The sequence below is a fragment of the Apodemus sylvaticus genome, chromosome 13 (assembly GCF_947179515.1).
Source record: "Apodemus sylvaticus chromosome 13, mApoSyl1.1, whole genome shotgun sequence".
NCBI classification, from domain to species: domain Eukaryota; kingdom Metazoa; phylum Chordata; class Mammalia; order Rodentia; family Muridae; genus Apodemus; species Apodemus sylvaticus.
In genome coordinates, this window is record NC_067484.1 from 70,544,331 (window position 1) to 70,569,428 (window position 25,098).

Consider the following 25,098-nt stretch of genomic DNA (forward strand, 5'->3'; position numbering starts at 1 on the left):
TCTTTTCTTAAGCCTTAGGACATTGCTCTTCTGTGTCCGGGCTGTCCTTTCTGTCTCCTCTTCACGTTTCCTATCTGCCTGCTTAAATTAGATGGTTAGCTTCTGTTTGTGGAGAGGTGAGTGACTGTGTGTGGTTCATACAGCCCATAAATAGTAATGAATGTGTCTGTGGGAAGAACTCATCCTCTAACCGTCAGTTTGCAAAGCACGGGATGGTTCACAGCTGTTCCTGCAGCTGGCAGGTCTGTGTGCTTGGGTCTGGCTGTCTGGATGCTAGTGCGCTGAGAAAGCTCTGAGTGGATTAGGTCTGCCCTGGGATTTCGGTTCAGACCTATTCTAGTGTGGGAGTTTTGTTAACATCTATTGTCTTCACCTCCTGGGAACAGGTACTCAAAAAACCGTGGGTTAGCTAGAAGAGGTATGGGCTCTAGAATGTGATTTCCTGGTTAGTGGCCTACCCTGATTGGCTGTGGGGTCAGGGGTCCCAGTAATTACTGTAGCAGTGATGGAGGACAATTAAATGCCAGGTGCTATATAGATACTAAACACTTTTCATGCATTAATTATCTAATTCTCCTGTTCATTCTTTGACGTAGAAACTCTTACTATGCCCATTCTATAGGTGAGAAAAGTAAAGCTTAGCAAAGTTGTGTCTTTAACTTTTTATTACACTTGTTATTTTGTATGTGTGTGTGGATACATGTATGCCATAGCATGTGTGTAAAGGTTAGAGGACACCTCTGGGAATCTTTGCCTTCCACCACGTGGGTCCTTGCGCTTGAACTCTGACCATTAGGCTTGTTGGCAGGTGCCTTTACCCACTGAGCAATCCTGATGGCTTTCTAAACTTGTGTCTGAGGTCATGTAGCTAGGGGTTCCTCAACACTGATCTTCTTTCGGGCTCTAGGACTCTAGTTGTTGTGCAACACTCTCTACTCAATCTTTTCTGTCTTTATTTCCATTTTTCTCCTTATAAAATGAAATTTGAAATTCTTACCCATTCACTTCTTCTAGAAGATGGAGGAAAACAATGTTTCCATATACTGTAGGGAGGACCAAGTGTATGTATTTCCATATATTGTGCCAAGGTGGGCTGCTGATGTGACTGGCCGTGAACTGGGCATTTTCATTTCTCTCTGGTTCCTCCTGTGTACTGTTCCTGTGGCTTGGAGCAGGCACCATCTGCCTGGGTCAGCTAACCTGTCAGAAACCGCCTGGTACCTAGCAGCCTGCCCCCCCTCCCCCTTCCTGGCTTCCTTCAGTTTTCTTTCTATTCTTTTGTTTTCTCAGAAAAGACTAAAGGTACTGGAGGTTGGCGGTTGTCTTGTTTACAAAGGGCCCAGACTTCTCCACAGTCTCTGAATGGAGCAGAGGACAAAACAGCATGAGGTACCAGGGATGTGGGAACTTGGCACCCTCTCCTCATGCCTTCCCCAGTGTCTGTTCTGGGCTACAGTAAGCACCTGATCTGCCTACAGATGGCCAGTTTTGAAAGAGAAATGGACATCTCAAGTCCCTAGTATCTCCTTGTCTCAGAGCCCAAGGGTACTTAAGGAGACGGTTACTGGGGGACACTGAAACAGTTTCCCTCTTCCTGGACTGAGTGGTGCTTTAAGCTGGATGGAGGCCATGATGTAAGCTTGTAGACATGTTCTCTGAGAAGGCCAAGCATGCTGGGAGAGTTTGCTTGGCAGGCCCTGAGCTGTGAATGCAGGCTGTGGGCACAAGTGCTTTGGGAGGGCACTCTTCTCAGGCCTAGTGGGATGCTGTGACTTTGGCTTTGTGTTGAGGTGTTCTTTTGTGGTCCCAGATGCCTGGGTGCCTGCTTGTGGTTCTCAGATCATCCTAGCAAAATGCAGCTTGTGTCTGCTTCTCTGTTGCTCTTCCTCCCTCTGTCTGCTTCAGCCAAAGCTCTAGACGAGCTTTGCCTGCATTCTTTCTACCAAAACCAAATGGCATAGCTGCAGGCCAGGTCTTAAAGGACAGTCACTTAGCCCCTGCTACATGCTACAGAGTTTGCATTTGTTCTCTGGCTATTCCCCCAAAGCCTGGGAGACGTATTCCTTTGGTCTGACCCCACTTCCCCTTGGTCTCTCCTCAGTCTTCCCAATGGCCCACTCCTAACTCCACGCCTACTCTCTTTTGTGGGAAGACAAATGGAGGCAATAACTAGGGCAGCTGTGTGGTCCTCGTGGGGTTGCCCAGGGGAGAGGAGGGCTCCGTTTTCACTTGATCTCTCATCCTCTGTATTGGCAGAACATGTTGCTGCTGCATGTGTGTGTGTAGGAGCCGGAGGAGATGAGAGCCCTGTGGAGCTGCCGTTCCTCTGCCCTCTGCTACCCTTCCTACTCTAGGAGATAAGGAAGCTGTTACACGGGCATCGGCCATCCCTCGCCTACTGCTCCTCAGTCTCTTCTGGGCCTCTTGTTCATTTCTCATTTTGCCCTTGACTTCTTCCTTCTCATCTGTCTTTCTTAGTGCCAGTTCCATATTTACCCCTGGCTGTAGGAAGGGAACATGTGACTCTGTGCACATGCATGTATGCATGAGCATTGTCAAGCAAGGAAGGACATCTGTGGCTTTGGGGTTAGTGTGCTTTCTTTTTTCTTTCCTCCCCTCCCTTTTCTTTGCTGTTAAGAAAACATCTCAATCCGAGGTCCTGCAGACTGGCCTTGAGCTTGCTGTTCTCCTTCTGACTGAGCTTTCCAAGGACATAGATTGCAGAAGTGAGCCACCATGCCTAACTATTTTCTTTTGTTTAATATTCTGATAATGTTAGGTCCCTCACATTATCCTGAATCTCAAGTCAAGGTTGCAGAGATAAGAAAGATAAAAGGCATTTGGGGGATCCAGGGATGTGTCCTCTTGAGACCCAGCTCCCTGGCCTCCCTGCCTCTCTTAGTGTGGTAGCCCCTTCCCTTGATCATCCTTAGCCAGCCTGCTCCCTTTCCATCACCCTGGACATGGACAGACACCTGCTCAGAACAGTGCAGTTTCTGTGAACTCTTTCTCTGTCTCTCGGTGTGATTGGTGCCCCCAGGAAGCCAAGATGCTGGGAGGAACTTGTGTGGCACTCAGCAGTTCCATTTTGTGATTAAAAAAAAATGGAGAGGGAGACTGGCAGAAAGCAAAAGCTGTTGCTGCTGGGTGAATGTAGCAGCTATTTTTAGCCCTAAGCCTTTGCTTTTCCGTTTGGCTGTGCTTTTTTAGCACAGTGCTGGTCCAGCAGGGATGTTTTCTTTCAGGGCTGCAGATGTCCTTAGGGAAGGTTCCTGTCTGCCCCTGGGAGGACATGGGCTGGTCAAAGGGTGATAACTTCAGAGAGTGGGTCCATTTTGCTGCAGTAATGTCACAGAACCAGCAAATCAGAGCAGAGTGGAGCACGGCAGGGCAGGAGAGAAATGTAAACAGCACAGTCGCAGACACACAGAGACACTCCCCTGTAGGAGGTCCAGTCACACCGCTGCAGGAGACTGGGGGGAGTGGCCCCAGGAAGCATCTTCGAGAGTCTGGACTAACACATTCTGAATCCTTCTGAGCTTTGTGTCACTCCAACTTAGTGTTCTTTCTTTTCTGCCTCCCCTGGATTATGTGCTAGTTTGGGTAAAGTTGTCTTGATGTCCAACTTGTATTACAAATTTTATTACTACTCTACAGAGATTCTCTATTAAACATAATTCTCTGCTCTCCCTTTCCTTTACCCACTTGAAAACAGATGCACCTTCCTTTATGACTTCTAGATACTTCATGAAGGTTAAATCATATTATGTCTATTAATTTCATTCTTTTATATGACTGAATAATAGTCCATTGCATGTATGTATTGTAGATTTTAAAATTTTTGTGTGTTTCTTTTTTGACAAGATCTTACATATGCAGTCTGGTTTTGCACTCACTATATAGTTAAGCCTGGCTTTGATGTCCTGATCCTCTGATTGTACCTCCCAGCTGCTGGGGTTACAGGTATGCAGCACTGTGCCTGCTAAATCTCTTCATCTGTTGGTGAACACTTAGGTTAGCTCTGCTGTAGGTGTATTCCTGGAGTTATAGCAATTTTATCTGTAGCTGTTTGTTTTGTTTTGTTAAAGACATGGTCTCACTGTGTAGTCCAGGATGGCATTAAATTTTTGACCCTCCTACTTGACTTAAATGCAGAATTTTTGTTTATTTGTTTTGTTTTAGGTTTATTTTATTTTAACCATGTGTACTAATGTGTCAGTGTGTGTGTGTTATGTGCACAGGAGTGAAGGTGCTGCAGTGACCCAAAGATGGTGTTAGAGTCCCTGGAGGTGGAGTTAGGGGTGATTGTTAGCCACCTGATATGGGTGATGGGAGCTGCAGAAAACACTGTAGAGATTTGATAGAATTACATTGAATTTCTTTGTTGTTTTGTTTAGGATTGTCATTTAACAATATTGTCTCCAATCCATGTCTCTAATCCATATAGGACATCTTTCTGTCCATGTGTTTTAAAACTGTTAACATCTATTAATAATTATGCTATGATTTGTTTGGTCACTTAAAAAGCTGCACAGAAGATATTGTGGCTTGGAAATGTTGAGCTTTGCTACAGGATGCTGATGCTATGTGTTGTCAGCCGTGTTAATGGGTATGGTTGAAAGAGAATGCTACAGATACTGATATGGACCTGGTCCTGTATCTGTTCACATGTAGTTCAGGGGGATAATTTCCTTCTTTTCCACCATAGCCAGTTAGCACTATCTGTAAGCCCAGATACTGTCAGTGGGGAGGGAAGGTCCAGGGCTGTTGTGCACATGCATTTCTAACCAGGGCAAACCCAAGTGATGGGGGATGGCAGCTGCAGAGACTTATGTAGCAGCAGTAGAAGGCCTATTACACTTCTGTACAGGAGCTGTCTGACATTTGTGGAGTAAGTACTGTTATGGGAACCATGATGGTGGAAAGAACCAGGCCCTGACCCTCTGCTTTCTGTTTGTACCCACAGGTCCTGGTTATGACTCCCCAGCACCTGCCTTCAGCTAGGATGGCCCCTCCCGGAATGCTGCTGGGGCTGCTGTTGACTTCCTGTTTGACTCTCTGCCTCGGTTGTCAGAACTCAGTAAGTGTCTTCCTGTAGATTAACACAGGCAGGGGGAGGCCTGAGACAGCCCCCTCATTCCCAGGACCACTGTGGGATGGGCAAGGTTTAGCGTGTCTGTTTTATGGAAACATTTTCCTCATTTCCGGTTCCTTTAATCCTAGTCTAAAGGTCATGGTAGTTTGCCTTTGAAGAGACAATGGGGATAACAATGATGATAATAAAGTAATAATAAGCTCCCATGCACCAAGCACTGGACGAAATGTTTTATATGTATTCTTTTTTAAAATAATGCTTTATTTTATGTACATTGGTGTTTAGTCTGCATGTAAGTCTGGGTGAGGGTGTCCTGTCTTGGATACAGACAGCTGTGTGTGCTGGGAACTGAACCCTGGGGCTCTATCAGCTAGTACTCTCAGCTGCTGAGCCATCTCCTCTGCCCTCGTGTGTATTCTTACCAACCATTCCAGCAACCCTATAAAGTAGGCAACTACAGGGAGTCTTCATTCTGAATAGGAAGAGACTTAAGTCAGAATCACCACTGTGTGAAGAAGAGCTGGGGAGGTCAGGATTAATCCTGACAACTGGATGGCAGGTGGAGGAGAGTGCCAGCTCCCAAACAGACTACTCCTTCCTCTCCTTTGTCGGTGTGCTTTCTCTTTAGTCCAGGGATTACAGCTCCTTTTCTGGTTCTTCCCAGGCCTGTCTTGGTACACTTAGCCCTCATCGGTCAGAGCTGCAGCGATTGTCACTGGTAGATAGAGATTGCCAAAAGAAGCAGGCCTGCCTGCAGCTAGACATTAAAGGGCCCTCTCCCCTGGGTTGTCTCTGACTGCCCTGAGCAGCCACCAGTATCCCGTCCCCACAGTTTCACCTTCCATGGCCACCTTTCCCAACCCTCTAGGGCTTTTACTAAATATTAGGTAAAGCTTTGGAAGTAGAGGCCCTTGAAGTGCAAATGACAAGTGTGAGGAGTTCAATAACCACCCCAGCTCAGCTGAGGGTCCCCTCTGGCTCAAGGCAAGCTTCCACCTTCTCTGTGAAGCGATGTGTTTCTCCAACCCCACCCTCTTTGTGGAGTGGAGAATATACAGATAGAAGTCCTTTTGAGCTTTTCAAGTTCTGTCTCTAAGATCCTGTTGGTCCTGTTCTGCACCCCACCTCCTCCACACGTCCCTTTGTCTTTCCTTTCTTTCTTCCTCTTCCTCCTCTTTTTTTTCCCCTTTGGCTTTTCAAGGACAATGAGAATGGAATCCTGGGGATAGGACTAGTTACCACATGATGTCTCTGACAAAGCTTAGTAATAAAAATTACCCAGCAAGGCACCCAAGAATCTTGAGGGATCAGAAATGTGTCCGCTTCTCAGCTTGGAGCTCAGGAGGGTCCCTCTGTTCCCTGCTGAGAGCTATAGCAGACACACAGTCAACAAAGCCTGCTGATGGATTGACTTAAGGACAGTGTGTTAGCAAGGCCTTTGGATAATAGTCTAACCAAATAGAGAGCTTTCAGAACCACAATTATTATGGCCCATTTCTATTAGCTCTATTGAGTCTAGTCTCAGAAAAGTGTTAATACTGACTCTCAAGAGAAGCTGCTTTTATCCTTGTCTATTCCTAAGCTGTGTCTGTTTGTCATAATCTCTCATCGTGTGCTAAGAGCAGTAGGAGTTAAAGCATCTTTTCTCACATACCATAGAAGTGCTGCCTGCCCTGATGGCATAAGATCCAAATGTAGCCAGTCACCTTGCTGGTATTCCAAATGAAACCAGTGCCTGGAGTCCAAGCACTGTTCTTGCTGAACTGGAATTGTCCTGCTTGGAGGCATTTGTGTTGGTTGATAACTACCAATGGCAGGATATCTGTGTGTATCTGTGTGATATGGGGATGACTTCTCTACCCAGCACCTGATGCTCCCTTGTGGGAGTATTTAATATTCGAGGTCATCTTGACAGGCTTGAGGGTCGCCCAGGAAACAAACATCTGGGCCTGTCCGTGAAGGAGTTTGTAGATGGGTTAATTAGGTGAGAAGGTCCGCTCTAGCTGCTGGTGACACCATTCTGTGAGTTGAGATCATGGACTACATGGAGAGAAGGCAAGCTGGACCAGTATTCCTACCTGCCTGCTCCCTGACTGAGGATGCCAGGAAGTACTTCCCTTAAGCTCCTGCACGCCTTTCCCCACGATGGACACCCCTCCCTCTTTAATGTGCATTGGTATTTGGCCTTCATGTATATCTGTGTGAGGGTTTAGGATCCACTGGAATTTGAGTTATAGACACTTGTGAGCTGGTCCTCTGGAAGAGCAGTCACTGTGCTTAGCCACTGAGCCATCTCTCCAGCCCCTGCTGTATCCCTTTTTAAGACACTAGCCAAAATTAACCCTTCCTTCCTAAAGTGGCTTTTATCAGGCATTTTGTTACAGCAACCAGAAGTGTTAAATTGGATGCTACTTTATAAGAGGAGGATACAGGCTGAAGGGCTGTGGCTGTGAGGCTCCTGTCTGCTAAGATGCTGTGAGTTGGTGGGGGGCGACTGTGGAGCTTAGTGAGAACACAGCCCTTATGTTCTCTTTTGTGACTATGTCTGAGGTTTGTTTCCTCATCTGAGAGACTTGTTGCCATCTTCTTTTTAAATTTTTATTGAGATTAAATATGATTATATAGATAAATACCAGCACTAGTACAATATGGCAAATAAATACCAGATGTTATTTTTAGTATGGGAGTACTGATTCCAGTGGTTAATTTTTCAAAGGGGGGTTGTAATATATTACCCTAGAAGTCTCCATGTCATGGTGTTGTTGACACAAAACCCACAGCTGTCATCTTAAAGAGAACAAGAGAGAGTTTATTTGGGAGGCATTTTGAGTGATCATGACCTGGTAACACAGATTTTGCTTACCCAAAATATTCCATGTTCCAACATACCAGCAGTTTAAAGTTTTTACAAATCATAAATAAAGGCAAGTTTAAAATACATTGGTGAGTCTATCACAGATGAAGTTACATTGAGATGGGTGAAGTTTTCTTATCAGCTCAAGATGCTATCTGAGGATATTACCAAGAGTATCCTCAAATTGATAGAAGCTAGTTGTCTATTGGGTCAATAGATTCTAAAAGGTTTTTATCTATTGTCACAGGATGCTCTGATTTTGTGTGTGTGTGTGTGTGTATGTGTGTGTGTGTGTGTGTATTGTGGGGAGCATGGCTGTTCTGGAGGGGCAGAACTTAGCCCAAAGAGTAATTAGGCTCTGGACCTGTGACATTCCAGTCATTCCAGTCTCTCCACAGTACTGAAATTCTAATCAGCCAATTAGTTTCTGCAGACACAGATTCCTTCTGGGAATTTTTGTTCACAGCCAGATGCATCTTCAGGACTTTCCTTTCACAGTGTCTACACAATCTATGATTGGAATTTATTCATTCTCTTTGATCTTAAAGGTTTGATTTAGCTTTTAAAACTGTCCTACTCATCTACAGGCACCAGAAAGTGTGTATGGTGGGTTAATCCATTTGTCAGCTAACACCTCTGTTGGGAGTTCTTGCTAGTCAGATGAGAGGACATTGATATTTGGAATGATGTGATGAGGAGGAGAGAGTGTTAGTTCTGGCATAGAAAGGAGCCATGAGAAGCCAGCTGCGAGTGCTGGAACACGAGATTTGCTTTAGAGTTGACCGAGAGCAGCCCGCCCATCTCTTCTCTTAGTTTCTCTGTTAGTCAGGACAGTTTTGCTCTCCTCACCCCCTGGAGCTGTGGTTTCTCTCACCTGGCCTGTGAGCAGCTGCTGGGATGTGCACCTGGGAAGACCGGACGTGCTGGGACATGCATCAGAGTGTCTCATTGTCCCAGCTGTGCTTTCTCAGCATACCCCGACTAAGACAGTTAACTAAGAAATAGAAAAGTGAGTCTGATTTCACACATGGGCTTCAGAGTCATGCTGTCTAGACCTTAGATCCTTGCTCTTCTGAGCAGTGTGATTGTGATTGTGAATAGGCTTTATCCTTCACCTCGTCTGTACAGTGGGGATAGTCTATCTCTCACAAGTGAGGCTCTGATGAAATGAATCCTGGGAAGCAATTTAACCTGGGCATGGACTCTGGTCAAGGCCTAATAAATGGTACCTGCCATGATTATTGTAAACCCATTCTTATGATGCTGTTTCTCCACAAACTCTCTTCTGGAATTCCCTTTTGAATTTACTATCCAGTCTGGGATGTTGATGCCACTGACTTTCTGTGATTCCTGGGAAGTGTCTAGTCACTGATCTGGGGAACATAGAGAACAGAGTGAACACAAGAGCACCGATTTTATATCATTTTCCACTAAGTCTGAGGTTTCTTAAAATCTTATTCAAGGATGATACTAAGAAATGATATTTTTTAAAAAAATGTTGAGCGAAAAGGATTGTTAAAAATGTTAGGCCTTGGGGCTGGTGAGATGGCTCAGTGGTTAAGAGCACCGACTGCTCTTCTGAAGGTCCTGAGTTCAAATCCAAGCAACCACATCGTGGCTCACAACCATCCATAAATGAGATCTGACACCCTCTTCTGGTGTGTCTGAAGTATACTTACATATAATTATAAATAAATCTTTTTAAAAAAGTTAGGCCTCCTTAGGACTTAAAGGCTGTTGCTTCTTTCTGTGGATGCATTTTCTTCTTAATCAATGCAGTTCTCATACACATTCATGAGGTATAGTACATGTGTAAAATGTATAATGTCAAGGCTAAGTGATTGCCTGATTTCTAACCTTAGATGTTTATATTTCTTTAGTTCAGGAACGTTCAAACTCTTCTCTATTAGCTATTTTGAAATACCCAGTTGACTGTTGTCAAACATGGTTGTATTTCTGTTATAGGACTTCCATCTAACAGCACCTGTATTCACTAAACATCTCTCTATCCCAAGTGCCTTTCTTTGTTCCCTATTATGAAAGTAGTGTCTAGCCTCAATGTGTTTAAGAACGTGTGGTCTTTCTGTATGGTCTAGGGATGTAGTTTGGTAGTTCAGCACCTGCCTAGCCTTGGGTTTGTTTCCTGGTACCACATGAAAATAGGAAACAATCCTTCTGTGTTTGGGTAATGTCACTTAACAAAGTGCCCTCCAGCCAGTCCCATCAAGCTGTTGAAGAATGTCTATCATATAGGTGTCATTTATTTATTTATTTTCACTGCCAATCCAATCCACTGTTGGGCACCTGAGTTGATTTTCATCTTAGTGGTTGTGAATAGTGCTGTACCAAATGTAAGTGCAGTAATTTCTTTGTCATACTGATTTCAGTTCTGTGTATATGGTCAGTAGTATGACTGATAGATCCTGTGTCAGTAAACCCTTAACTGCTTTTGATAATGACTACACTAATATATATATAGCTACCAACAGTGTGTAAAAATTCTCCCTTTCTACATCCCCACCAGCATTTTTGTGTGTGTTTTCTTCATAATGGCTATTCTAACTCAGTAGAATGATAACTTGTTTTTATTTGTATTTTGCTAATGGTATTGCTGTTACCTTAGGCATCTTAGGGAAGAGTCTGTTGGGAGTTTTCACTTTCAGAGGGTTAGAGTCCATGACCATCATGGCAGGAAGTATGGCACTGTGCAGGCAGGCATGGTGCTGGAGCAGTAGCTGAAAGCTTATATCTTGATCTACAAGCATGAGAGAGAGAGAGAGAGACAGAGAGACAGAGAGAGACAGAGAGAGACACTTAGTCACTGTTTTATTGCTGTGAAGAAACACTATGACCATGGCAACTCTTATTAAAGAAATTTTTTTTTTTTTTTTTTTTTGAGACAGGGTCTCTCTGTATAGCTCCAGCTGTCCTGGAAGTCACTCTGTAGACCAGGCTGGCCTCGAACTCAGAAATCCACCTGCCTCTGCCTCCCAAGTGCTGGGATTACAGGAGTGCGCCACCACCGCCTGGCTTAAAGAAAATATTTAATTGGGGGCATACATACCGTTTCAGAGGGTCAGTCTGTTATCATCATGGTGGGCGCATGGTGGCACATAGGGTGCTGGAACAGTAGCTGAGAGCTCCTAACCAAAAGGCAGAGGGAGATAGCTGAGAGACATGGGGCTTTGAGGCTTCAAAAGTGCACTCCCAGTGGCACATTCCTCTAATAAAGCTATACCTCCTTAGCCTGATGACTGGTCATTTAAATATATGGGCCTGGGGGGGCAGGTATTCTTATTCACAACTCCTAAAGACTGGGAATGGATTGAGAAAACTTAAAGTCCAATGCCCTCAATGACATACCTCCTTCAACAAGACCACACTTCGTAATGCTTCCCAAACAGTTCCACCAACTGGGGACCAAGCATTCAAACATAAGAGTCTGTGGACTTCTATTCTTAGCGGCACAATGGTACCAAATATTTTTCATATACTTGTTAGCTATGCCCAAACTGTGTCTATCCAGGTCTTCATGCACAGCAGGTGGTGCCCCGTGAGTGCACAGTGCTGGAGAGGAACTCCAGGGTCCTCATGTGTGTTAGCTAGGCAGTCCACTATGGAGCTGCACCCAGTTCCATTATCCATTGAAGTTTTTCACGTTGGTTTGTCTTGTCTCCTTACATATTTCAGTTAGTAATCTCTTGGTGGCTAAGAATCTTGCAAATGTTTTTCTCCAGTTCTTTAATTTTTTAATTATTATTGTATTTATGATGTTGTCTGTGGGGACACATCTATAGAGAGCGTGTACACTCAGTACAACTTAGTTGATCCTTTGTATGGGTCCTAGGGGTGCTACAAGTATTTTAACAACGGGGTTATCTTTATGGCTCCATTTGTCTCCTTGAAATTGTCTGTTCTGAGGTTACGCTGTGTAGGAAATGTAGTACCAGTGTTTGAGTTTTGTGTTTGGGGATCATGTAAAATAAAAAAGTCTTTTGCTGGGTCCAATGTCATGTACTTCCCCTATGATTTTGTTTATAGTTTATTTTTTCTCTCCCTCTCCCTTCCCGCTTCTTTTCTCTTCTCTTTTCTTTTCAATGAGGTTTCTGGTACCCTGACTGTTTTACAACTCCTTATGTAGCCGAGGATGATCTTGAACTTCTGATCCTCCTGCTGGGATTGCAGATGTGTGCTACCATGTTCAGTTTATGTGGTGATGGGGACTGAGCCCAGGCCATCATGCCTTTGGCCGGGCACTGTGCCCGCAGAGGCGCACCCGGCAGCCCTCACCGCTTTCTTCTCTTTGCTCAGGATTGTGTTCACAGGGTGTTTGGACTTCCACACGATTTTGTTATTATTGTTTTGGGTTGGTTTTTGAGACCCAAGTTTCTCTGTTTAGCTCTGGTGATCCTGGAGCTTGCTTTGTAGTAGGCCAGGATGGCCTTGAACTCACAGAGATTCTGGTTGCTTCTACTTTCCAAGTACTGGGATAAAGTCATATGCCACTATGGCTGACTGAGCTCCGCCCAAAGTTTTGCAGTTAATTTCCCCCTATTTGTCTGAGTGTGCATATGTGTTGGAGACATGAGAGTTTCATGACATGTGGAAGTCAGGAAAAGTTTCAGGGGTCAGTTCTCTCTCTTCATGATGTACGACTTGGCTCTAAGCATGCTGAGCCATCTAGCCAGCACACATTTTAGCAGTTTTTTTAAAAACGAATTCTGGCAGGTGAATTTCTGAGTTTGAGGCCAGCCTGGTTTACACAGTGAGTCCCAGGACTGCCAGGGTTACACAGAGAAACCCTGTCTCAAAAAAACCAAACCAAACCAAGCCAAACCAAACCAAAAACAAAAAACAAACAAATTCGGTAAAATTACATCAGCTCTATAGATCAGTTTCGGTAGTTCATTTTGCTGTTGATAAGTCTGACCTATGAATGTAAGATGACTTTCCATTTTCCTGGGAGGGGAGATTCAGGTTATTGGTGTTTTATAATTTTCTACTGTAGAAACCCTTCAGTTCCTTGGCTAAATTCCTCCTCCCCACTCTGCATGTGCATGCAAAAGAGAGGTGGGGAGGGAGGAGAGGGAGAGGGAGAGGGAGAGAGGGAGAGAGAGAGAGAGAGAGAGAGAGAGAGAGAGAGAGAGAGAGAGAGAGAGAGAGAGAGAGAGAGAGGCTGTTAAGTTTCTTATATAGAAAATAACATCATTTGCAAACATGTAATTTGACCTTTTTCATTTTTTTTTTTTTTTTTTTTTTTTTTTTTTTTGGGTTTGATGTCCTTTATTTCTTGCTTTGTTCCAGATTTGTGAACAAACAATTCCAGCTTTCTGCTGCAGCATGCCGTTAACTGTGGATTTACTGTGTGGAAGTCTGCTCCTTCTAGGACCTAATTGTTTTAGATTTTTGATATATTATATCAGTTAATAATATTCAGCACCACTGAATACTATTAACTGTGTTTTTTTGTATCTGTTGAACCTGCTCGTGTGGTTTTTGTCCTCAGTTTCGACGATGTGATTAATTATGTTTGTGTCTGTGTGTTGAGCCATGCCTGCACCTGTGGGATAAATCTTATTTGATAACCCCCTAGGAAGTAACTTCTCTTTATCCACCATGGAATCTGAGAATCTGACTCAGATCATCTGGCTTGTGGGCAAGTACTTTTATTCACTGAACAATATCAATAGCCCTGCAGGTTTTTTTGTTTTTAATTGTTATTGTCTTTTGTTTTTGATACACTGTTGGGTTTGATTTGCCATTATTTTGTAAGAATTTTCACATTTATGCCATCATGTATATTGGTCTCTAGTTTCAATGGATTGCTGTGTTCTTATCTAGTTTTAATATTTAAAATAATGCTGACCTAATAGAATGAATTTGGGAGGATCCTGAACCAGACAATTCTTTGGAATAGTTTGGTGATTGGTTATAGTTTGTTAAAGGTTAGGAGCCTTCTGATCCTATGTGAAAATGTAACTTTTATTCTCCAGAAATAATTGTCCTCTCCAAGGCTTACTGCCTCCATCTGCAAACCTAGGCCTAGTTCTAGAAGCTTCTATCCTCCAGGCAATCAATTTTATCTAGAATGTTTTCAGCCTCTGAGACTTACTGCTGAATAAACTCACCCTTTCCTGTTCTTTCTGAACTCTAACTGGCTGGGTCAACCCAGCTGTTCTGGCTCATACTTCTCTTCCAGCCGACTGGTTCAGTCGGCTCCTCTCTGCCTCTTCTGGATTGCTCTTCTTGGCCTCAAACTACCTCTGGCAGTCTGTTCTAATCTCCTGGCTCCTTCTGTCTTCACCTGTGTCTAACTTGTCTTCATCCTGTTTCTGTAAAATTCTCCTGGTGAAACTGCTTCTTTCCTTTCCCCCTCTGTGCTGCTCTCTTAAGTAGCTTCCCTTTCTTCTCTCTTCTTGTTAGAGTTGGGCATACTCTATTCTGACAAATCTTCCTCTGACTCATCACTTTGTCTGTTATCCAAAACTAGACATCATTTTCAAACATGGCTACTTTCTTCAACATACTAATTTTACCTTCATTATTTTAGATTAAAGCTGTGTACTAAGGGTGTGTCTGTATTCCAGCCAGAGGAATTAAAGGTATGTGCTAAGGACTGAGCTACACCACAACTAGAAATGTGTTTTTGTTATTGTTGTTTTATTTTGTTTTGGTTTTTGTTTTTTAATTAAATAACAATCTGGTGGTCTGGTCTTGTTTTTCCTTACCTTCTACCACCTATGGTTTCTACTAGTTCTTGAGTTATACTATTACATTGTTTATAGTCTTTTTTTTTTAAGGTTGCTGTAAAACCCTCTCTTATTATCACAAAGGTTTTGATATATCATGGTTTGATTTTCATTTGTTTCAAGAAGTGTTGTTGTTTATGTAGTTTTTTGAGATAGGTTCTGGAGTAGCCTTGAAATCCCTGGGTAGTTGAGGAAGATCTTTTTTTTTTTTTTAAAGCTTTTTCTTAAATAATTTTTTAAAGATTTATTTATTGTTATATGTAAATATGATGTAGCTGTCTTCAGACACACCAGAAGAGGGCATCAGATCCCTTTACAGATGGTTGTGAGCCACCACGTGGTTGCTGGGATTTGAACTCAGGACCTCTGGAAGAACAGTCAGTGCTCTTAACTGCTGAGCCATCTCTCCAGCCCGAGGAAGATCTTGATGTGCGGATTCTCCTGACTCTATCATCATCTTCTTCTTCTTCTTCTTCTTCTTCTTCTTCTTCTTCTTCTTCTTCTTCTTCTTCTTCTTCTTCTTCTTCTTCTTCTTCTTTTATTTTATTTTATTTACTTTTTTTTTTTTTTTTTTTTTTTTTTTTTTTTTTGAGTCAGGGTTTCTCTGTGTAGCCCTGGCTGGCCTGGGCTCACTCTGTAGACCAGGCTGGCCTCGAACTCAGAAATCCGCCTGCCTCTGCCTCCCAAGTGCCGGGATTAAAGGCATATGCTACTAAGCCTACTCCTGACTCTAACTTCTAAGTGCTGGTTTGCAGGTGTTTATTGTTACACTTGGCTCAAGAAAATTTGATTTAAAAAATCATCATTGACCCGCTGTTCATTTAAAATAATATTAATTTCCTCCCATGAATTTGTATAAGTTCTTCTAATTTTTTTATCATATTTATTTATTGTATGTAGGTGTGTGTGTGTGTGTGTGTGCGTGCACTTACCATGGCATAAGCCTACAGTGACTTGTAGGAGTCATTTCTTTCATTCCACCATTCAAGTCCCAGGGATTGAATATAAAGTAGTTAGGCTTGGTGGCAAGTGCCTTTGCCTGCTGAGCTATCTTGGTGGCCCCTTTTATACAATTTCTAAAGTCCCTCTATAGAATTACTCAATTGTGAGCAGAAAAAATACAGGTCTTTTTAGGTTGTAGTTCTTATAATCTTTTTTTTAAAGACTTGTCATCTAACATATAATCTATGCAGAATAAAATTCCGTGTTCTGAGAAGAAAAGTGTATATACTGAAACTGTTAGATGAAGTGTCCTGTAATTATCTGTTAAATTGGCCTATAGTATAATTCAACTCCAGTGTTTTTTTCATTGGTTGCCTATTATCTTTCCTTTGATGAAAGTGGGTGTTAAGGGCCCCATGATTATGTATGAGAGCCTGCTTTGTACAATTGGATATTCTAGCATTGGGTCTATCTACATTTATAAATACTATTTCATTTTGCTGAATTGGTCCATTTATTATTATATGATGACCTTATTTGTGTTTTACAGTATTTGCTTTATTTTATCTAATACCTGTGTAGCTACTCTTGCTCCTTTTTTTCCCCTGCTTGCATGATATTTTATTTCCATCTCTTCACTTTAAGTCTATGTCCATGTTACTGGTGGAATGAGTTTCTTCTTGTGGGCAGCAGTCTCATTTTTAACTACGTTCAACCTACTGGTATATTTTAACTGAGGAATTTAATCCAACAGGATAGGTTGCTTTGGCTTTGGTTCTAGATGAGTACTTTAGAGCATGTAACTTCTTTAGCTAGAATCCATGTAGATGCTGTCTGTGGCATGCTCATAGCCTCAGCTGCAGGAGTTGTTGGATTGCACCTAAGTTCTCTTAGGTGGATTTGCTAGCAGCTCTGGGTGTAGTGCATTTGGTTGTGGTTGTGGGTGTGGGACCCCTGTAGTTTGTACAGGTCATATGGGTCATTGGCTCCTCGAGAGGGCCTGCACATGTAGAGCATGGCAGCAAAGCCATGACTCCTATCCTTGTGCAAGGGCCATACGCCTGAGCACTGCACAGGAGCTAGGTAGCACTTGTGGGACCAGAGGGGTATTTGTGGCCAAAAGTTGTATTACTGGCAGTGTTTCAAAGGAGCATCTGCTTAAGGTAGGGTCTATGTGCTTCTCAGGGCCTGCAGTAGGCAGAGATTCCGAGAATGCTCAGCCTGGCTGCTTCTTGGGGCTACAGGAAGGTGATAGGACCCCTGATCTGTTTCTGTAGGAGCTTCACTAGCTACCTTGCTCCATGCTGGTTGTCATTCTGCCCCCAGGGCTGAGTTGGCTAAATTGCTGGGGTGGCTGTCCAGCTGCTTCTCAGGATCCGAACTGGGGAAAGCCTGGGTCTTTCTTAGTGCTAACTCAGTGATAACTCCTGAGAATGGGCTCAGGACCTGTGAGAGCTGTAGGCTTTTCCAGCAATAAATGCTTCTGGTGTCAGTGGCCTGTGGGAGAACTGTTGGGGCCTCCTGCTGGCTCTTTCCCCTCCAAGTAGTTCAAGTTGATTTTAAGTAAATTGTGTATACTTTGTTCCCTTCTTGTTAAGACCATGTGTCTTGGTTAGGGTTTTAGTGCTGTGAGTAGACACCAGAACCAAGGCCGCTTTTATAAGGAAAACATTTAATTGGGGCTGGCTTACAGGTTTGGAGCTTCAGTTCATTATCAAGGTAGGAGCCTAGCAGCATCCAGGCAGGCATGGTGCAGTAGTAGCTGAGAATTCTACGTCTTTATCAGAAGGCTGCTAGGAGAAGACTGGCTTCCAGGCAGCTAGGAAGAGGGTCTTAAAGCCCATGTCCACAGTGACACACTTCCTCCAACAAGACCACACCTCCTAATAGTGCCACTCCCTGGGCCATGCATATTCAAGCTACCACACCCTGAGTGATCTTTATTCATTATGATGTCTCTACCACATCCCTAGCACACCCAAGTGCTGTGCTTCAGATACTATTGCAGAAGCTATTGTTGTCTGTGTTCTGGTCCTTTATTATGGGGAAACCATGGTCAGGACCTGCAGCAGCTGTGTTGTTAGATGAACCCAATCTGTTACCTTTGTTAATGAAATCCAGAAAAAAGTTTTTCCTATCTCCAGAGTCATCAGCATGAACACTACTAGCCCTGTCTGGATTTTGAAAAGCATTAAATGGCATGTTCTTCCAAATTACACTATTCCCTCCAAGTTGCAGCATTTGCTTGTGGAGGGGAAGGTGTGGTAGGCTGGAGGCAACAAAAGATCACACATCCAGGAAGTACAAAACCTTGGAATGTTCTTGGGGGTCTTTGCAAGTGTACAAGGGAGTAAGCACTGCAGGGATGGTGCATGTAGATAGACAAGAACCAGCCACACTGCAGGAAGACCCAGGGACTGTGGAGCTGCATCCAGGCTATGGAAAAAATGCCAGGGTTGTCAGTGTGGGCTTTCTGGTGATGCAGCTGCTTTTGAATTATCCCTGCTCCTTGTAAGTAATTTCTCCTTTATTTCTGGTAATAACCTTATTAACATTTTTATTGGGTCACCTAATTGGACTTTGGTACTGTCATTACTTTGGTCTTGTCCTGGGTTCCTTTTCTGGAACTAGTAGAACTTTGTGTTGCATCTCCCCAAGAAAAATCTGTCATACAGCAAAGGATTTGTTACTTCTCCAGGTGTGATGGTTTGTATATGCTTGGCCCAGGGAGTGGCACTATTAGGAGGTGTAGCCTTGTTGGAGTAGGTGTGTTACTGTGGGCATGGGCTTGAAGACCCTCATCTCAGCTGCCTGGAGCCCAGTCTTCTCCTAGCTGTCTTCTGATAAAGACGTAGAACTCTCAGCTCCTCCTGCACCATGCTTGCCTGGATGCAGTTAAGAGACCCCAACTCAATGTTTTTAGACCCCTAAACAACTAGCCCTGCACAGAGTAACTTGTTTTTCTGCTTTCAGCTTGAGAAAGATAGCCCACCCTGTTCTAGTTCCTATGTTTAACTATACAATGTGCCAAGGACGTTCCAGATAATCTCTAACCTTCCTTAAGGCATAAACTATTGCCTGACTTCCTCATTCTGTATTTCCCCATTCCATGCATAATTTGTCCTCCAACCCTTGCCTTGTGAATTGTGTCCTCCACCCCTTGTCCTGTGATTTTCCTCCTTTAAATACCCCTGACTTCAGTTGCACGGGGTCCCACAGCCCTCTACCCCTGTGCGGTGTATGGCTGTGGACCCCAGAGCTCTGGAATAAAAGAAATCCTCATGTTATTGCATTGAGACCATTTCTCGCAAGTGATATGGGTGTCGCCTTCCGAGGCGTGGGGCACTGGGGCGCCCTCGGTTTTTGGGGGTCTTACACAGCCATGCCCCTACCTCGATAATAATGGACTGAATCTCTGAACCTGTAAGCCAGCCCCAATTAAATGTTGTCCTTATAAGAGTTGCTTTGGTCATGGTGTCTCTTACAGCAGTAAAACCCTAAAACTAAGATAGCTGTTGGTACCAGGAACTGGGGTGCCGTGACCTTGCTTGTGTTGGGAAGAATGTGGATTTTGGGACTTCCTGATTTGGAAAGCAATGGAATGCTTTAAGTGGGGCTTAATGGGCCATCCTAGTAGGAATATGGAAGGCTTTGTTGCTGAGAGTGATTTAAATTGTGCAAGAACATTTTAAATCACCTGGCTCAGAAGAATTTCAGTATGTGGCCTAGAGACTGTTTTTGTGGTACTTAGGTGAAAACGTGGCTGCTTTTTTGCCCTTGTCCAAAGAGTCTGCCTGAGGCTAAGGTGAGGAGATTTAGATTAATTGCTTTGAAAAAGGAAGTCTCAAAACAGCCTGCTGGTTATTAAAGTTTTACTCTTATAAAGAGCATTTTAATGAAAACAAGCACAATGAGAAAGGAAAAATATAAAATATATGGTTTAAGTATTAACAGGGCAACAGGAAATAGAATGAAGCTGAACCCAGTGTTTTAGAAGTTAACAGATTAAAGGAGTGGGATTTTGGGGCAAGATTTCACCCAGCTAAATTTAGGACCAGGCATGATGGTACACATCTTTAATCCCGGGAGACAAAGCCAAGCAGATCTCTTGAGTTCAAGGTCAATCTATACAGCAAGTTCCAGCCAATTCTTCTCCATCAACTGCAACTGAGGTTGTACCTTCATCATGGCCTTCCCTTGGCCTCTCACAGTGCCGAGCCTCAGCTGCTCTCCATGACCCCTTCATACCTTTAAAACCAATACCACCTGGGTGATTCTTACACATTACCAAGTTCAGCTGCAGCATGAGCTACAGACAATGTAGGCAGTAAGGGAGTTGGAGAACAGGAAAGCTGGTGATGATGTAATAGAACAAGGGGGCTTTGTTCCAGCTCAGCAAGCAGCAGAGCTCGGCAGTGTTGGCCATGTGGCTCTGGCTTTAGAGTCAAGAACAGAAGGGACTACTGGGACAATTGATGCCTGTTAGCTGGAGCTAAGAAATTAGCAGTGATTAAGAAAAGACCAGCATCACTGAGGTGAAATCTTCTGGGAAGTGTTTTCTGAGAGCACAAAGACACTATGTTCCAGAGGTAGCCAAGGTTGTACTGGAGGAGTCATGCAAAGAACTTGAGGCTTGGCACCATGAAGTGAGCTTATGAGAGTCTATTGGTGAAGCCTAGTTGCAGCAGAAGACCCCACCCAGTGTATTGTAGATGTCAGTACCATGGGATGACCATCAAGAACAGCAGCAGTGGAGTGGAATCAACCAGAGCCTAGAATGCTACAGAGGGCAGAGCTGGAGAAATGACCCAAGCCCTTCGGAGGAGTCCAGGAGATCATGTGTGGATCCCAGACATTGGAACAAAGAGCTGTGAATCTGAAGTTGACTTGGAGACCCCAAGATATTAGAGAAGAGAGAGCCAAGGGCTATCTGCTGAGGAAAGCTAACAGGGAGTGGAACCAGCCCAGGAGAAAGAAGTTTGTTGTAGTCAACAAAGATGCAAAGGGAGCTGGAGATCTGAAAACCACTTGATATCAGACATGGAGATGCAGAGTTTGGAGTTTATCCAGCTGGTTTCCTGTCTTGCTTTGGGGATTACAGTTAAGTCATTGAATGAATCTTAGAAGAGACTTTTAACTTTAGACTTTTAACGTTGTTGAGACTGCTATAGGCTATGGGAGGACTTTGGAAGTTGGACTAAATGTATTTTGCATTATGTTATATTTAGGTATGGCCCCCATAGGATTATGAGTTTGAAAAGCATATGGGAGCCTGGGAATGGAATGTGATGGTTTGCTTATGTTTAGACCAGGGAGTGCTACTGGCACTATTAGGAGGTGTGGCCTTATCAGAGGAAGTGTGTTGCTGTGGGCATGGGGTTTAAGACCCTCATCTCAGCTGCCTGGAAGCCAGTCTTCTTCTCTCACAGCCTTTAGATGAAGATGTAGAACTCTCAGCTCCTCCTGTACCATGCCTGCCTGAATGTTGTCATGCTCCTGCCTTGATGATAATCAACTGAACATCTGAATCTGTAAGCTAGCCCCAATTAAATGCTTATAAGAGTTGCTTTGGTCATGGTATCTGTTCATAGCAGTAAAACCCTAATTAAGACACTAGGTTTTGAGACTTATTCTCCTGCTGACTGTCACACATTCTGGAATTACCTCTTGGTACACTAAAGCAAAGTTGCAATTTAAAGCTTAGGTGTTTGGTTTGGTCTTAGCAGTCTAAAACTGAGAACAGTTCACATAACCCAGATTTCTGTTTGTGTTCAAGTTGTGTAGCAGGCATGTACAGGAGAATAGCAGTTTCCTTAGCAAATTATGGGTCTCCCTGCTCTCAAGGATCAGCTGATTCGGTCCACAAGGGTAGTGGGAGACATCAAACGGGATTCAGAAGCCCTGTAAGTTCAATGATCACATGGGGGCTGCTTGTCAGTAGGCGGATCAGCTTTACTTAGGGTGATTGAAAGCGTATAAAGCTAGGGGGACTGAGGGTAGGGACTTCGAGGATAGGCAAAGGTCACTGACTGAGGTCTTAGGGTTCCTGGCATACCTTACTAGCATGGGGAAGGATTTCAGGAATCTCAGGTGCTGCTGAACAGGTTTTGACAGAAGAAAGGAAATTGATCCTATAAACCAATTCAGGCTATGTGCCATTCCTCAGGGAGAGACAAGTGTGGAAGCTTAGAAAACCCCAGACAAGGTCAGAGAAGGAGAAACTGTTAACAAGGGAGTTCCCCATTATTCCCCAGAGTCCCAGAAGGCTATCCAGACTTTGACCTTAATTAGCAGTTTTCCTACCTCAAAGGTGGGAGGGTGGGAGGGTTACGCCCACAGGCCCAGTGCTCCCTGTTGTGTGCACCCAGCCCACTTCACTCATCTTCACCTATTTCTGCCTGGCTCCTAGAGGCATTTGATCTATACAGCTCTGAGAAATGTTTATTAATATTGTTCTAATCCTGTGGTCTAGTGCTTTTGGCCAGGGGCTGGCCAGTGTGGCTTGGTCCTAGCGTGCATCATAGTTTCTGGATACTTAGTAGATAAAGTAGTCTTTATTCTTTGTGTGTGTGTGTGTGTGAAAATATTGTGTATTTCAATGTCTAATATATTTTTTATTGAATATATTCTTCATTTACATTTCAAATGTTATTCCCTTTCCCTGTTCCCCAACTCCCAGAAAACCCCCAGCCCATCCTCCCTCCCCCTGCCTACATGAGGATGCCCCTCCACTCAACCCACTCCCACCTACCCCCACCCCTTGATTTCCCCATGCTGGTGCATCTGTGGAGCCTTCATAGGACCAACGGCCTCTCTTCCCACAAATGCAGCTGGAACCATGTATACTCTTTGGTTGATGGCTTAGTCTCTGGGAGCCCAGGGGAGTCTGGTTGGCCGACATCATTGTTCTTTCCATGAGGCTACAAACTCCTTCACCTCCTCCAGTCCTCCCTCCAACTCCTCCATTGGGGGACCCCACACTCAGTCCAATGGTTGGCTGCTAGCATCTGCCTCTGTATCTGTAAGGCTCTGGCAGGGCCCCTCAGTTTCCTTCAGTCTCTGCCCCACACTTTGTCTCCATAATTACTCCTGTGAGTATTTTGTTCCCTTTCTCAGAAAAACTGAAGCACCCACACTTTGGTCTTCCTTCTTCTTGAGCTTCATGTGGTCTGTGAATTGTATCTTGTTTGCTCTCAAAAAGTTAGACTCCAGAGAGTCAAATAACCCTATTAAAAAATGGCTGTGAAACACCTAAAGAAATGTTTAACATCCTTAGTTGTCAGGATTTTGTGAATCAAAACAACCCTGAGATTCCACCTCATACCAGTCAGAATGACTAAATTCAAAAACTAAGGTGACAGCAGATGCTGGCGAGCATGTGGAGAAAGAGGAACACTTCTCCATTGCTGGTGGAATTGCAAGCTGGTACAACCATTCTGGAAATCAGTTTGGCAGTTCCTCAGAAAATTGTACATAGTACTACCTGATGACCCAGATATACCACTCCTGGGCATATACCTAGAAGATGCCCCCACATGTAATAAAGACACACGCTCCACTATGTTCATAGCAGCCTTATTTATAATAGCCAGAAGCTGGAAGGAACCCATATGTCCTTCAGCAGAGGAATGGATACAGAAAATGTGGTATATTTACACAATGGAATACTACTCGGCTATTAAAAACAATGAATTCATGAAATTCTGAGGCAAATGGATGGAACTAGAAAGTATTATCCTGAGTGAGGTAACCCAATCACAAAAGGACACACATGGTATGCACTCACTGATAAGTGGATATTAGTCTTTATTCTTAAATATGATACTGCTACCTGTCTGCAGAAGACTCGGGGATTAGGGGTTGTCTAAAGTCCCAAAGTCACACCTGCCTATGAAGTAAGATTCATTCATTTATTCACTCACTCACTCACACACTCACTCACTCACACACTCACTCACTCACACACTCACTCACTCACTCACACACTCAGCCGTTAAGAGCTAAGTCTTGGGCATACAGTTATAAAGGATGGATGGAACCCAGTACCTGCCTCAGGAGACTTGGTAGTTGGAAATCCTGGATGGTCACATCCTCCTGACAAGTTCTCTTCTGTAGTCTCACAGATACATCTGCTATTCTGTTCTTAATTCATATTCTCTCTCTCTCTCTTCTTTTGTCTCTTATTTCTCCTCTTTATTCCTCTTTCTCTCTCCTTACTATTCTTCCTTTCCCATTGGCAGGCTCTTACAGTGTAGACTGACCTTGCACTCGCTGACATAGCTAAGGCTAGACTTGAGCTCTCCTGACCCTCTTGCTGTCACTTCAGCGCTCAAGCGCTATGCTTAAAGATGTGCACTGTGGGTCACACTCATCACTCACACTGTCCATTTTCCTTTTCTTTAAAAACATTATTTTTATTAATTTTATGTACATGAATGCGTTGCCTGCATGTATTTTTATGCACAATGTGTTTGCAGTGCCCATGGAAGCCAGAAGCAGGCTCTGTGTCCCTGGAATTACAGGTGGGAGGTGCCCTGTGGGTGCTGGGGATTGAACCAGGGTCTTCTGGAAGAGTAGCCAGTGCTTTTCACCACTGAGCCATCTCTTCAGCCCCCATCCCCACCTTTTGTATTAATTTTTATGCAGACTTAAAATTGAATGGCTAAGAGGGATTTGAGCTAGGCTGAACTCCTGGGGCACAGAGTGACTTCCCCTCAACCTGTTCTGAGTGAAACTGTACTGTGTAGTTGTTACTCTTAAGTTGTCATAGCACAGACTACTCTGACCTAGAAGCTTAGACTTTTATAAGTAAGGTGGTTGTGGTGATGACAGGTGCCATGTTCTCAAAGCTAGTGGCATACTGTATATGAACTAAATACCTATCCTTCTAAAGTTAAATAACTTGCCCAGAGTCACACAGACAATGGGATTTGAACTTGTGCCATGTGACAGAGAGCCCAGTTCTTTACCACTGTGCTGTAGTCAGTGTTCTCATCAATTCTTGAAATGATTTAAGAGCGTCCCTTTGCCTAAGATATTTTCCTTTCCGGCTCTTAACAAGGTGTGAAATTCTGCCACCTAAATTTCATGCTTTTATTTCTTGTTAAATGTGAGAATTCTTGGAGAGGCTCTGTATTGTCATCAGCAACACCTTAACACCTTAACCCTTCCTCTGGCAGCTAATTAAAGATCAGGCACTAAGGGAGCCAGGCAGGCTGGAGTTCCTTTCTAGTGCTGGGATACCTCTTGAGGAAGTACTTGCAGGTAACACACCAGGCAGGGTTAGAATTGTTGAGAAATCAAAATGAGGTTTATGTAAAGTACTGAGCACAGAGGTGGCTCAAAGAAAGACTGAGATATACTACTGGGGTAGGAGCTGGGAAGCGGATGCAGAGTAATGAAGGGGAAGGGGTCTGGCTGGGGTGGCCTCCAGTGCGCCTGTGTGAGGGTGGCTCCTC

The 25,098-nt window shown here is 43.8% G+C and overlaps 1 protein-coding gene across 3 annotated transcripts in view; it reads left to right on the forward strand.

Annotated features, from left to right (window-relative positions):
* Window positions 1-25,098, forward strand: part of Sil1 (SIL1 nucleotide exchange factor) — a 225,555-nt gene that overhangs the window by 50,939 nt on the left and 149,518 nt on the right. The window contains exons 2-3 of one of the 3 annotated variants that reach the window (XM_052155281.1): window positions 1,291-1,389; window positions 4,967-5,080. In XM_052155281.1, the coding sequence (XP_052011241.1) occupies window positions 1,363-1,389; window positions 4,967-5,080 (141 nt within the window). In that variant the 5' untranslated portion in view covers window positions 1,291-1,362. Of the gene's footprint in view, window positions 1-1,290; window positions 1,390-4,966; window positions 5,081-25,098 lie in introns of those variants that run through there. The other 2 variants (XM_052155282.1, XM_052155283.1) reach the window with 2 other exon arrangements.